Source organism: Uranotaenia lowii, chromosome 3, assembly GCF_029784155.1.
Source record: "Uranotaenia lowii strain MFRU-FL chromosome 3, ASM2978415v1, whole genome shotgun sequence".
Classification (NCBI taxonomy): domain Eukaryota; kingdom Metazoa; phylum Arthropoda; class Insecta; order Diptera; family Culicidae; genus Uranotaenia; species Uranotaenia lowii.
Genome location: NC_073693.1, coordinates 161,086,793 through 161,101,993, shown reverse-complemented (window position 1 = coordinate 161,101,993; position 15,201 = coordinate 161,086,793). Strand labels below are relative to the sequence as shown.

The following is a 15,201-nucleotide window of genomic DNA, read 5'->3' as shown; positions in this document are numbered from 1 at the left end:
TAATTTCACGTTATCACCTTTGTAAACCTTCAGCAATGACTTTAACTGAAACTAGTTAAACGGGTGTTCGGACAATATTTTATATATAAGTTCTTCGCTTCACAGACTGGACTCGAATGAGCCTCTTTATTCAGATCATAACGATCATGCCTTAACACTCTCTCTCGATAGAAAGACATGTCGACTGCATGATGCACTTAAGGGGAAATACTGTTATACAACAATCCTCCTTTCTTTAGAAGGAAAAATAATATTCGATAATTCAGTAATTAGAATCTGACTTGCTATTTCTGATATACAATTTTCTTGACAGCATTAAACATGCACGATGGAATATTCGAAATCAGCTAGCCTAATCGATCTTATTTTATAAATACTAATAATAGTTAAAAATTTTCAGAATGCATTGAACATGCTACAAAAGAATCAAGAGATTCATTAATATAAATTCGGAAATTGATTTAGTTGTTCTTTTTGAATAGCTGGGACTTGCATCTAGCAGCAGATGGATTTTGATACTGGATTCATGTTTTGTTCTTATTTCTTCTTCTGGTCACTATTGGACTCCGATTAACCATGCACAGCTTCCGTGTTTTCGCCTCCCTAACGTCATCTTGTGGTACATGCGGAACATCAGGAAATCCAGGAAAGTCCTTCTCGTCATCTAGCGAATTCCGTCTACGCTTGCGGTTTGTGTAAGGCATCAGAACCAACGAACTGCGGCGTTTATTTGGTAAAAGTTTTAATTGATTTCTGTGTGCTGATAACAGGTGTCCACCCAACGATATCTGAAAGACATTTTTAGAAATTGGTTTTAGAAATACAGCATCAATCCATCTTTCTACATCAGTTCTTCTGAAATTTTTATAAAGAATCTTATCTCCTTCCACCAAACTAAAAAATGGATCAGGGGCTTCATCCAATATTTCTGGGATTTGACCTGTCGGTTTAGAATGTTTTTCAAGATAGGTTTTGTATTGTTTTTTGGATTTATCAAATCCAACAGAATTTTAGGCTGAAAGGAGAATAATTTCTCTGAAGGAAATTTGCCATCACTCGACAAACAATTATTCCTATAATTTATCAAGAAAAAATTTATCTGATCTTCAATAGGCAGATTTCTCGTGCTTGGATCCAACAAAAACTTTTTTAAAGTTTCTTTTACAACCCTGACTAAACGCTCTGCTTGGCCGTTACTGGCGGGATTATAAGGAGGGCTTTTAAGAACTTTAACACCTTGCAATTCCAAAAAGTTCACAAATTCTCTACCGTTGAATGGAGGACCTCCATCCGTTACCATAACATCAGGTAGTCCAAAAGTCGCAAAGATCTTAGCTAATTTTTTTAACACTCGTGCACCGTCTGTGCCATGTGACATAAGCTCAACTTCTACCCACTTTGAATAACTGTCCACTACCAGAAGGTACGTTTTTCCGCTAAAATGGAAGAAATCGGCGTGAATCCTTCTGAAAGGACGGTTAGTAGGGATCCAATATCCTTTCTCTTTTGAGCAAGGAATCACCACAGAAGTTCTGGCACAAATATCACACTGCTTTACAAATCTTTCTATATCTGAACTTATTCCGATCCAATGAACTGTCCTTCTTGCTAACTGCTTCATTCGCACCATACCACTATGATTAGCGTGAAGAAGTTTCAAGACAGATTTGTGCAAACTTTTTGGTATCAACACTCGTTCTCTATACAAAATACAATTTTCTACAACTTCTAATTCAGATTTGCAGGCAAAATAGTTTTTTAAATTCTCTGGAACTTTTTTAGGCCAACCAGTTTTTATGAATTCAGTCAACTGCATAAGAAAATTGTCAATTTTCGTTTCTTTACTGATTTGCGCAAAATCTAGAGGAAAGTCGTTTGAAAAATTCAAACTGTTGATGCCACCATCAAGACCTGTCGGAACAGGTTGGTCTAAAGGAAAGCGGGAACAAAAATCTGCATTTCCCATTTGAGCAGATGGCCTGTACAGAATCTCGAAGTCATAGATTGCTAGTTCTAAAACAAATCTTTGCAGCCTTGTTACAATAAGCGAATTTTTTCCATCCTTCCCGAAAATACCCAGCAAAGGCTTATGGTCTGTGTATACTGTGAAATGTTTCCCAAAAAGAAATTTGTGAAATTTTTTCACAGTACACACCAAGGCAAGTGCTTCCAGGTGAAGGATTGGATACGATCTTTGTGCGGAATTCAGCGAAAATGATGTAAAACATACAGGTTTTTCAACCCCATCAACTACATGGGCTAAGACACCTCCTAGTCCATAAGACGATGCATCAGTGACAACAATTAGATCTTTGCAAGGGTCATAATATTCCAAAATATCAGCTTTAAGTAATGCTTTTTTACTCTCCTCAAATGCATCATTACAGTCTTTAGTCCAAACAAATTCTGTGTTTTTTTGTAAAAGATTATACAAACTTTTCAATTTAGATGACATAAACGGTATAAATTTGTTATAAAAATTAATCAAACCCAAATATGATTTTAATTCTGTAACATTTCTTGGAATATTAGCTTTTACTATTGTTGAAATTTTTTCCGGGGATGGTTTAAGTCCTTCGTCAGTTATTAAATGCCCCAAATAAGGTAACTTATTTACAAAAAATTTGCATTTTTTCCAACTCACTTTAACATTAGCTAATGAGAGTCTTTCAAGAACTAATTCCAACTTATCGAGGCAATCTTTAAAATCTTTACCTGCAATAAGCAGGTCGTCAAGATAACAGGTAACATTCTTAAGTCCACGTATGATTTGCTCCATTATTCTTTGAAAAATGCTAGCTGACGAAGAAGCGCCTTGTGGTAAACGATTGTAGGTAAATAATCCTTTAGGTGTGTTTATAACAACATATTTTCTCGATCTATGAGAAAGTTTTAACTGGGTATAAGCTCCAGCCAAGTCCAAGGAACAGAATATTTTGTTCCCAGCTAGGGATGCGAAAATATCCTGCGCCAGAGGAAGGGGATAAGTATTGGGTATAAGGATTTTATTTATGGAGACCTTACAGTCTATCACCATACGCAAATCACCATCCTTTTTCATAACGGCTATTATAGGCGAAGCCCATTCACTGGCTTCTATAGGGGAAATTACCTTTTGTTTCTCAAGCAACTCCAAATGTTCCAATAACTTGTCCCTAATTTTGTATGGTACTTCATATGGTCGTTTAAAGATGGGCTGAGAATCCTTAACGGTCAAATCTGCTTCATATCCTGAGATGGGTTCAGAAAAATCTTTATTAAATACTTTTGCGAATCTAATTTTTAAATTATTTAATATGTTTTCTACGCTTTCAGTTACGCTAACCTTTCGAATTGCCTGTACATCTTCGAAGCTTCTCCTCCAATTAGGATAGAAGAGATCCATCCAGTCTCGCCCAATGAGTGGAGTAAAATTGTTTCCTGTTTCCAGAACAACCAGTCTCGCAGTTTTTCTAATTCCATTAATTTCCACCCACACGTTCATCTCCCCAAAAATATTCAAGCGCGAACCATTAACAACTACCAACTTCCGATCGCATTTCAAAATCTGTACATTAGAGAACAATTTATTGTAACAATTTTTTCCAACTACAGAAACTGCCGATCCCGTGTCGATTTCCATCAAAAGCGATTTATTATTTACTGCAGCTTTGATTAGACAAGGCTCATTAATCCGGTTTATTGAAGCGATCATTAAACATTCAACGTCCGACTCATCATCATCACTGTCTTTTCGTATTTTCAACCGTTTGTAATATTGTGCAACAGCTTCCATCGTATGTTGGTTGTCCACCAAATTTACCGAGTTTAATTTTCTACAGTTTCGTTTCAAATGACCCTTTACACCACAATGGTTACAAATAGCATTGCTATGTGGACCTTCGCGACCTCGAAAAACAGATCGTTCGCGATTTCCATTCGCTTTACCCGGATACTGAGAATCATCGCGACTACGCGAACCTGATCGATTACGTTTCCAAACCATACCACGCGAATACATACGACCCCTGCTATTGGCTCCTTGATATTCGCGATTGTATTGGTTATTTCTCCAATTACTCTGATCGTAACGTTCGCGTCTACCGAGACGATGTTGAATGGAAAGAACATTGGTGCCGTTACCTTCATTGATAACTCTTGCATTGTTATCAGCCCTTTCGCTACTAATTATTAATCGCTCCACTTCTTCCCTGGTAATGTTTTCTTCCATTAAAAATTTTTGCTGTAATGTTTTATTCCGCAAACCCATAATCAATCTGTCCCTTATAGCATCGTTTTTAAATTCCATGAAATTACATTGCTCGGCTAACAGTTTTACAGCAAGAACAAAGTTCTCACTAGTTTCTGTTACACCCTGAAAACGGTTGTAAAAACGGTAGCGCTGCATAAGTGCAGGATCTACCTTGTCATAATGTTCTTTAAGTCGTTGAGTGATATTCGCATATTCTAAGGTTTCAATGTTGGTATTAGGGAAGAGAACTTTCAACTGATCATATACCAGCTCACCACACGGAAAAAAATTGCATGGGCTTTTCGAATACAGAGTCATGATAGTTTTACTATATCCATCATTTAGTATTTTCAACCATGATTTAGTATTTTTTACCGAAAATCTGGGCGATAATACTACGACATAGTATTTTTACTATGCGAACTTTGACAGCTCATAGTAATTTTCTCGTGTCTTAATTACCATGCGCATGATATTTTGATATTACACAATTCGTGTTCTTGAAATTACTATGCCCATGGTAATGTTGAAATACCGTCATTTGTGTTGTCAAAAATACTATGCGCATTATAATTCATAGTAATTTTACTATGTGCTTCATTCGAGTGTTTGTTTTTTACGGGCCAGCCGTTCGCGATTTCGGAACGCGAACAAAATTATCGGATTGTCGGTTTGTCGGATCGGGAAAATTATTTCCTCAGGTGAGTAAATTGTGTTTTTTTTTTGTTACTTCCAATTAACTGCTTATGAAATATGCTAACAGAACAATTTTCCTATATTGTTGTCGAAAGATTTCCCAGATTGTGTCGTCGACCAGCTGGAAAGGGCCTCAACGAGCCTTTGAACCAACGCTCCCGGAGCGGGACAGCATATTAGTCTGGTCGGAAATTTTTCAGGTTAGTGAGATTTAGTTCTATTTTATTCACCGACAACGTCGGAGGACATTGTGACGAAAGCTGCTAACCGGTGAGCTGGCGCACTGTTCGCGGAACGCAATTTCAGTACATCTGCCGGGCCGTTAAATGCAGGCTTTCAGGTAAGTGAAATTGTGTTTTTATTTTCTAATTTTTTTTACTGCTTGTTGAACAAGCAAACTGAACAGTTTTTGTTCGTTTTCGTATTTCCTATAATTAATTGTTTCCCGTTTTTTTTTTCATTTTTATTTCAGACGCTAAGTGTGATGCAACCCCTGTGCCCCATTCGTGGGTGGTGCTACCACCATGAATTGAAGTTAATAAAAAATTATTAAACTAAATAAAAATTTTAATTTGTAACAAATGAACTTTATTTCGAGGTCTTTATACAATACCGCATGGTAATTTTGTGATATATATCATGATAGGGTACTCATTTTAATGTGTTATTACGATAATGGAAAATTGCAATTTTACTATGCTCGAAGTAAAAGAGCTCATTCTATCATTGACAATTTTACTATGAACATAGTTAAAATTACTATGCGCAGCCAAAATTAACACAAAGTAAAATTACTATGTGCATGGTAATATCAAGAACAAAACATTATTGACTCAAAAATATGGTTGCGTGTTGTTCATTTAAACCACGGATCTAGTAATTTTACTATGCTTTTTTTTTGTGTGCACCGAGTGTGATAAAGTATGAACGTTTGTTTTCTGTCGGAACATTGTTCAAGGAGCAAAAAATTTCAAAACGTCAAGATAGTTGGTAAATGACCTTCCGGGAATGTAACTACCTATAACACCAATTAAGCCGGTTGGTGCCATTATTAGAAATGTCTATAACGCAAAAAAAAAAAATCAAATAGAAAAAAAAAACACTTACTTGAACTTTGATATTACTCACTCCCAAAAAAAAAAACGTCGATCGACAGCCTCGGCTTATCGCTTTTCAATGATGAGTACACAATCAGCTCACTTCGTAGGCAGCAGTTATGAAGAATATTTCACGACTCACCGTAGCTTTCTGGTGAGTTCTACGTGATGATCTCTGAGTACTACTAGAACTGATCGACGCTACCGATCGTTCACTAAACTCACTTGCTGTTGAAGAAAGAATAGAATACACAATGGATTATATACATGCTCTCCTCGAGTACTCTTCTTCTAAGATGGTCCAGTACAAGAGTACAAAATGGTGATCACTTAGCCACGCTAAACCACACTATAGAAATGATCGTTTTTTTTGTGAACAATGTTAACCTTCTTTCTTTTAACTTTTTTTAAATAGATTCGAAACAAATGTCGCTTTTATGATATCGACACTATAACCCTTTCAGATACCACTTATAAGATTACACTTTTGACACACGTGGTCAAGACTTGCAGCCTCTGACTTACAGCTTTACAGCTTTTTCATACGACACGCGCAAGTATCGTGCAGGCTCGTCGCCACTTTACTATCTTAAGTCTTTTAAGATAATTTCACGTTATCACCTTTGTAAACCTTCAGCAATGACTTTAACTGAAACTAGTTAAACGGGTGTTCGGACAATATTTTATATATAAGTTCCTCGCTTCACAGACTGGACTCGAATGAGCCTCTTTATTCAGATCATAACGATCATGCCTTAACACTCTCTCTCGATAGAAAGATATGTCGACTGCATGATGCACTTAAGGGGAAATACTGTTATACAACAAATTAAAAAAATACCCGCTAATTTCATCGATGGGGAACCTAAAATTCAAAACAAAAATATGCTCATACGCTTATGATCTTAGTTTTGTCATGATCTTTCACGTGGAAAAGGATTTTTTGATAAAACATCAATAAGTCACACAAACGCAACCAATTTGCAAATCATAGCTTGTGGGGAATCGTGGGCCACACATCTTGAATCACCTATATTTTTATGTTTTTATACACATTCAGAACTTAAAATATGTTTTTCCTATCTGTAAAGTTTTCTTATGCCAAATGAAGAGTTATGAAAAATATTTTGTCCATTCTATATAAGAAATTTTGCCAAAACGTTCGCAAGCCAGGTTTTGGAATCTATGCGATCATACACAGCTCTATTTTTTATTTCATCAACTGAAATTATTTTAAAATAACGAAATGAATTAGGAAATCACAGTTTTAACTTTGCATGTTATTTGGTCAATTCGGATTTGGTGGCCCATGATTCCCCACCATTTTTCAAAATCCAAAAAATATTGCTTTTTTTAAACAGTCAGAATTTGGGGAAAATAGCTTATTAAAAATTAAAAAAAAAAAACCTTAAGATACCTTGAAAATGTAGAAAACCATACCATTTTTTATTTTCATTTTATCTTTTATAATAAAGAAGTTATGGAACAACGAAAAAAAGTGGCCCATGATTCCCCACTCTCCCATAAGTATAAAGTATTCAAACAATTCCAGCTTAAAATTCAAACTGTAAAGTCGTACGTATTTATTAAAAAATATCAAAGAAGGCTTATCGAAGGCTCAAGAGCTCTAAAATGAAGCTAAAGATAGACTCACCTGCGCGGTTTGAGATTATAACGTGTTATAACTTTCGATTTGTTTAGAAAAAAAAAACAAATCCTCCTTATTCCCTCAACTTAAGTATGATATACCTGTTGGATGATTCACACTGTATATATGAAAGAGCGACCAATCACCTTTTAAAACATACAGTAGAAAATCGCCAACAGCTACCTACACCTAGTTGTATCGTGATGTGAAAATGTGGTGATAATTTAATAATAAATAGAACGGCATGGACGGACATATGCGAGCACTAACTATTCGCGCCGTTTATTGGGTTTGTTCGAGTTGTTCACAGTTTGTGGCACCACCATTATTGCTAAGATTATGCGGTTCAGTCTGTTTGTTTACAATTCGCGAGCTAGTTGATAATTTCAAAAGATCAGCTTTTACAATATATTATTTGTAAGTTTAAAAGCATAATCTAGTTTTCTTATACTCGAAGTGAAGCTCATGTCGGAGAAATAATGTCCAGTTCTTATGCAATGTGTTGATGCCTATAGTGTGCATTTGGTTGTATAGACTCGAAAGTGTAACATGTTAACTGACCATGGCAGCAAAGTTTAATTTTTATGTTAGAACGTAATAAAATATCCTCCAAATTACATAGAGTAGCTGTTAGAGTGAGTCGTTCATTACCATTCTTTGCCTCTAACAGTAAGTACCAAACGGTTGGACAGATCCAAAACGAGAATTTACCCTTGAAACTTGTTTAAAATAGAATATTTTCTCCTATTGTTTTAGAACATTATATTTTACCCAAAAATAGTCTCTCACTTATTCTGAGATATGCTTTCAAACATTTAGAGACAATCTCTAAAAGGTTGAATTAAATACTACTCCTTAAAATATTTAATTTCGACAATTTTTTTCAAACATGCTTGCGTGTTTATACCTTAATGATATATTTTTTTGAATTTTTTCTTCAATTCTAGAATCTCAATCCGGATCGAGTGGAGATTATAGTGTAGCCAACCAGCAGAATTTGTCGTTTTCGGAACCACCTTCCTTATCAGATGGCTTGTCCTCGGTTGCTGGTTCCAGTGATTCGACCAGTATTGTCAACAATACTAGAAACTCGATCAATTTCACCAGTACTCCGAAGCTGGGTTCGGATCGTAGCTCTAAAAACGGTTCCCAACTGTACTTGGCATCGGGTGGAATATTAACGATTTCCGGCGCTGGTCCTGGTCCTGGTCCAGGAGGAACGAATGAGAACAACCAGTTGGATGACGGGGATACTGTAACGGTGATTGAAAATCCATCCCAGCTTGAGGTAGAATCGTCGAGATCCCCACTGACCAGTGCAAGTTCATCGGTGCGTTTGAGTTTGCTTCCATGGAATACTCACAATCGAGCCTCTATGGTTCCAGCCAGCATTTCTGTTACAATTGACATGATGGCTGCTAGTGATGGAACACTCCGGCCGGGTGAGATTGTTATGCGAACTCTTTTTACCGATTTCACTATTCAAGCTGAGAAAAAAATTGAAAATGTCATGTTGGAGAGCTCTGATAAAAATTTATCCAAATTACTTCAACGAGGAGAAGACTTTCAATTCGATCAGCTGTTACAAGCTCTGGGATCCGTGGCAGAGCACTGTTTGCCTTCATTACTGAAAGCCCTGCTGGCTTGGCATCGGCATCAGATTTGTGATGGAGATATTAAAAGAGACTACAAACGCTACGAGTCTGAGCGTCAACCTATATCGGTCAAATCCAGCAACGAACTCGAGTTCCAGCTTCAACGGCGCGAAGCAGCAGTGGAGTTTATTTTCTGCTTGGCATTGATTGAGATCTTGCGGCAGTTTTCGTTCCATCCAGGTCACGATGATATTGTGAAGAACATCGAAAATCTGGCCTTCCGTCAGTTCAAGTACAAAGAAGGCATGCAGGGATCGCCGAATGCTCAGTACAACCACATGATTGCCGACCTGTACGCCGAAGTGATTGGAGTTTTAGCCCAATCCCGTTTTGCCTCGGTGAAAAAACGGTTCATGACGGAATTGAAAGAACTCCGCAGTAAGGAACCAAGTCCTCATGCCACGCACAGTATTATCAGTCTTCTCATGGGGATGAAATTCTTCCGTGTTAAAATGGCGCCTATAGAGGAATTTGAGGCTTCATTCCAGTTTATGCATGAATGTGCTCAGTATTTCTTAGAAGTCAAGGACAAGGATATCAAACATGCCATGGCTGGATTATTCGTCGAAATATTGGTACCAGTAGCAGCGGTATGTATTAGATAACTAACACTTATTTGAATACACATAAACAATTATTAAACTCTCTTCTCTTTTTTTATTGCAGGCAGTTAAAAATGAAGTGAATGTTCCATGTGTGAAGAATTTTGTCGATCTACTGTATTCGCAAACACTGGACGCGTGCACCAAGTCCAAACACAAGCTGGCATTGTTTCCACTGGTCACCTGTTTGCTGTGTGTATCTCAAAAGTCCTTCTTCCTCAGCAACTGGCATTGCTTTTTGGCGATGTGTTTGAGTAATCTGAAAAATAAAGACCCCAAAATGAGCCGTGTGGCACTGGAATCCCTGTACCGTTTACTGTGGGTGTACATGATTCGCATCAAGTGTGAATCAAACAGTGCAACACATTCACGTTTGCAAAGCATCGTAAATTCTTTGTTTCCGCGCGGATCTAAAGCAGTCGTTCCCAGAGATACCCCCCTGAATATTTTTGTGAAAATCATTCAGTTTATTGCCCAAGAACGGTTGGACTTTGCAATGCGTGATATTGTGTTTGAGTTGTTGTGTGTGGGAAGGCCCATCAAAATTATCATGACACCAGAACGCATGAACATCGGTCTGAGAGCATTTCTGGTAGTAGCTGACTCTCTCCAACAGAAGGACGGTGAACCGCCGATGCCACGCACTGTGGGCGTTTTACCTTCGGGAAATACACTACGGGTGAAGAAAACCTACCTAAATAAAATGTTAACTGAAGATACTGCTAGAAGCATCGGGATGTCTAATTATTTCCCACACGTAAGGCGTGTTTTCGTGGATATACTTAGGGCTCTTGACATACATTGTGGGCGGCCTTTAATGATGACGATAAATCAAAACTTGAACAAAGAACCGGACGAAATGCTTACTGGAGAGCGAAAGCCACGTATCGATCTATTCCGCACGTGCGTAGCTGCCGTCCCAAGGATCATACCGGACAACATGACTGGACACGAATTGGTTGATATGTTATCTAGACTAACGATCCACATGGATGAAGAATTACGTGCTTTGGCGCATCAATCGTTGCAGATCTTGGTAGTAGATTTCCCCGATTGGCGTCAAGATGTGATACAGGGATTTACTCAGTTCTTAGTTCGAGATGTTTTGGATACATTCCCCCATCTCTTAGACAACGGAATGCGTATGCTGTTTGCACTCTTGACAGTTTGGAAGAATGGTTTATGCAATAATGCACAAAATAACAGCAATAATAATACGCTGAATACGAAAACACATTCCAACACTGCGGCAGCTCAACGCATTAGTCAGCAACAACAGGCCGCGCAGCAGCAGCAGCAATTGCTAGCGGGCGGAGGCACATCGCTGAATGCTGCGACGATTAATTCTAACTCGAGTGCCAGCTCTGGTATTTCATCGATTACTCATACCACGACAGTGCCAGTTACTATTACCGGTGCTGCTACAGATACAACTAGTGGGCATGGATCCGGAACGACGTCTTCTGCGGCCAGTGCGGCGGGAAAGAAAAATCACGAATTACCGCTGGCTACGACAATGCACATGGTGGAAGGATTTGCATTGGTAATGCTATGTAATTGTCGACCTGCGCCGCGGAAGTTTGCCGTAAACATTCTCAAAGAAGTAAGTATTTCTCTCATTTCAACCCTCATCTTTTGCATCAACAGATTGCAATTTAAATCTAAGTGGTTCAACGAGTACTTTGATTTATCACACAATATAATTTGGGTCAAGCGTGACGGGCGAAATTTATCATCACTGGTACGCAGCCAAAATTTTATTGAACACTACATAATTTTCGAAGTGATGGTTCTTTTATAGTGTGTGTACTAGCTGATCCAGTACGAAGTTTGTTTCGCTTACAACAGTAAAAATGTGATCAGATTGGATGTTATTCTTTGAATAAAATATAATCTCGATATTCCGATTAAGGAGTATCCTTATTGTTAAGGTAAGAACCCAACTTCAGTTTCTTTTCGAATCTCGTTATTCAATTTGTACATTCATTCATTTAATTTTCACGACAATGCCGGATGGTTCAATAAAATTTTCCCTTTAGTTTTTAATCCTTTTTATGAATCTGATTATTTTTGCTTCATAAGTTTATAACTAATGCCAAAATGTTTTTATTAGTTGTCGAGTTTTGCTATGAAATTTGTATGATCGAAGCCCATCTTCCTACCTATATCCTACCTGGAAGAAGGGGATCATGATCAAACATTCCTTGTATTCAAATACACTCCCATGCCAAATTCTGTTCCATTAGCTCGATTGTATGATTGTTCCCAATGGGAACTTCCCATGTTATATTAGATAAGTTCTTAGTTTATGTATCCCCAATTGAAGGAGATAAGGCTATGATCATTTAGTATCCGGGCACTTTATTTCGGTGATAGCTACGTTAATAGAGTTCGGATATGCAAAACTTTAGTAGCGTTGTGTTGGTTATGAAAAGGACTCCTTTTACGCATTTTGCGCCTCGAAAATTCTTCATTGTTGACTTGAAAGCTCATGAACTGTTGGTTTTTCTGATTTTTTTTTCGAACCAAATGGTTAAGAAGTATAAGAAGCCACTCTAGGATCCACACGAAGTTCAAACCAACCATCTGAGTGAAACCTTTGATCTTAAATATGGTAAAAATCTTTGGTTATTGAGGATAACTGAATGCAAACTCCCTAAATAATGCAAAAAATCCATTTCCGGCAGGCAAAAAGTGTTGCCTGACTAGTAGACACCAAGTAAATCTATATATATATAAATGAATTTCTGTCTGTCTGTCTGTCTGTCTGTCTGTCTGTCTGTCTGTCTTTCTGTCTGTTCCCTATAGACTCAGAAACTACTGAATCGATTTACGTGAAACTTGGCAGGTGGAGGTATTGGAGGCCGGGGAAGGTTCCTATTATAGTTTGGGACCCCTCCCCCTAACAGGAAGGGGGGGAGGGGCCTCCCAAACAAAAGACATTTTTTTGCATAACTCGAGAACCAATCAAGCAAATGGTATCAAATTTGGCATGGGGTGGTATTTGGGAATGGAGAATATTTCAATGGATATAAGGTACCCCTCCCTCCTCTCAGTGGGGTGATAGAAAGGGGTGAGGGGGGCTACCTTACAATTTTTCATGTAACTCGAAAACTATTCAAGATATTGGATCCAAATTTGGTATGGGAAGGTATTTTGATACGAAAAATATTTCAATGATTATTTGAGACCCCTGCCTTTTTGCAGTTGAAAGGGGGAGAGGCCTCTTTAATATTTTTTACATAACTCAAAAACTTATAAAGCAAATGGAACCAAATTTGTCATGGGAAGGTATTTGGATACGAAAAATATTTCTATGATTATTTGAGACCCATCCCTCTTTCGAGTAGGGATAAATAGAGGGGGGAGGGGCCTCTTTTTTAATTTTTTACACAACTCAAAAACTAATTAAGCAAATGGAACCAAATTTGGCATGGGCGGGTATTTGGGAACGTGACATGTTGTAATGATTGTTTGAGACCCCTTCCTTCTTCCAGCGGGGAGAAAGGAAGGAGAGTGAGAGGTTTCATACAATTTTTACTGCATAACTCAAAAACTACAACAGCAAATGAAACCAAATTTGGCATGGAACGATATTTGGGTCCGAGAAATGCTTCTATGAATATTTGGTATCCCTCACTCCTTCAAAGAGGTGGATGAAAAGGGGAAGGAGAGGTCTCCCTTACAATTTTCAGTATAACTGGAGAGTTGATCGAGCAAATTGAACCATATTTGGCATATGAGGGTGTTTGGATACGAGAAATGTTTCTATCATAAATTGAAGCCCCACCTTTTTTCAGCGGAAAGATATAAAGGGGAAAGGGGGGCTTCCATATAATTTTTTTGCATAACTCGAGAATTAATCGAGCAAATAAAACCAAATTTGGCATCAAAAAGTATTTGAATACGAAAAATACTTTTTCTATGTGAAACAGTTTCTTTCTTGCAGTAGGATGATAGAATTGGGAATAAAGGAAGGGAAGAGGAAGCTTACATTTAGCTTTTTTTTTACAAAATCCGAGAAATGGACAAAACTTTACATGGAAAATCATTTTGGTATGATTCTATGATTATCTGACACACCATCCTTCTTTCAGTGAGTAGGTACATAGGAGGAGGGAGGTGAGCCCAATACAATTTATGCTAACGAAGCCAACAAATGGAAACAAATATGGCATGGAAAGGTACTTGGTTACGAGATATGTTTCTACGATTGTTACAGATCCTTACGCTTTACAGTATAGAGAGGGGAAGAAAGGAGGAGGCTCCATATACATTTTATTGTAAAGCTTAAAAACTTATCAATTAATGGAACTATATTTGATATAAGAGGATTTTTGGGAACGAAACAAATGGGTATGATTATTAAAGATCACGACCTCCATTCAGCAGGGGGTGAAGGTTAGCATAGGGGAGGGGCTCTCTTATCAGTTTTTCAGCATACATCCAGAACATATCAAGAAAAAACAACCATATTTTACAAGTTAGACTGTTTGCGTACGATTAATTTGAGACCCTCCAGACAGATTAAAATTATTAGATCTTTATATCTTAATATAAATTTATATTTAGAGCAAGATTTAGAATATCAGTTTAAGTTATCTTTGTGTTGCAATTTGAAACTCCAGCTGCAGCTCTCATTTTATAGCAGTTGCTTATGAATTATGTTATAATTTGATTTAAAATAATACCAATAAAACAATAAAATTTGAATAATTTAAAAAAATATCATTTGATTTTGAAAGGTGTAGCAAAGCACACCGGGTCAGCTAGTAACTAATAATGATCAGTCACAAAGATTCGCTCTCTTCCCAAATCACCACCCACCGTACCTACTCGGAGAGCAAACAAACACGTTTTGCTGGACGCGGTGCTTGTAGTTCTAGAAATTCAGGAATGATTTTACGTTTATAATTTTCATATTTTTGTGAAATCTCACAGCGTGAATTGTAGCATTTCACTAGAATGTAGATTAAATTAGCTTTCCAATGAATATACTTTTGATTGGTCCAAACAAAGTAAAAGCACTGAAAATCCGAGTACAACCTGACGGTGGACCACAAAAACAGATGAAATTTCAATTTGTAAAAAAATTGCGCAAGTAGTGAACTTTGGAAAATTCCAGTAAATTCAATTTTTGTTGCATAAAAAATCTAAAGACAGCAAAATGTTAGAATTTCAATAAAGTTTGTTGTCATATTTTTTCTAAAGCTCTACCATCGCTCAAACAGTATTTACTAGCAATCGAATGAAAAGTAGGTTTTTTAGACCA

General features: G+C 37.3%; 2 protein-coding genes across 9 annotated transcripts in view; one reads left to right on the top strand and one right to left on the bottom strand.

Annotated features, from left to right (window-relative positions):
- LOC129756171 (protein furry) overlaps window positions 1–15,201 on the top strand; it is a 347,173-nt gene that overhangs the window by 12,130 nt on the left and 319,842 nt on the right. For 7 of the 8 annotated variants that reach the window (XM_055752972.1, XM_055752970.1, XM_055752968.1 and 4 more), the window contains exons 2-3: window positions 8,620–9,917; window positions 9,994–11,532. In XM_055752972.1, coding sequence (XP_055608947.1) covers window positions 8,620–9,917; window positions 9,994–11,532 — 2,837 coding nt within the window. Of the gene's footprint in view, window positions 1–8,004; window positions 8,342–8,619; window positions 9,918–9,993; window positions 11,533–15,201 lie in introns of those variants that run through there. The other variant, XM_055752966.1, reaches the window with a different exon arrangement.
- On the bottom strand, window positions 525–3,634 carry LOC129756174 (uncharacterized). The gene is made up of 2 exons (XM_055752978.1): window positions 3,113–3,634; window positions 525–788 (listed from the first exon to the last, which is right to left on the bottom strand). The coding sequence occupies exons 1-2, from the start codon at window positions 3,620–3,622 to the stop codon at window positions 525–527; spliced, it is 774 nt and encodes a 257-aa protein (XP_055608953.1). The 5' UTR covers window positions 3,623–3,634.

Excerpts from the sequence above, each read along its gene's own strand:
- LOC129756174 (XM_055752978.1), bottom strand. The coding sequence starts at position 3,622 with ATGGAAATCGACACGGGATCGGCAGTTTCTGTAGTTGGAAAAAATTGT. Across the intron at positions 789-3,112 it reads AGTTGCTTGAGAAACAAAAG|ATATCGTTGGGTGGACACCT; the intron begins GTAATTTCCCCT and ends AATGTCTTTCAG.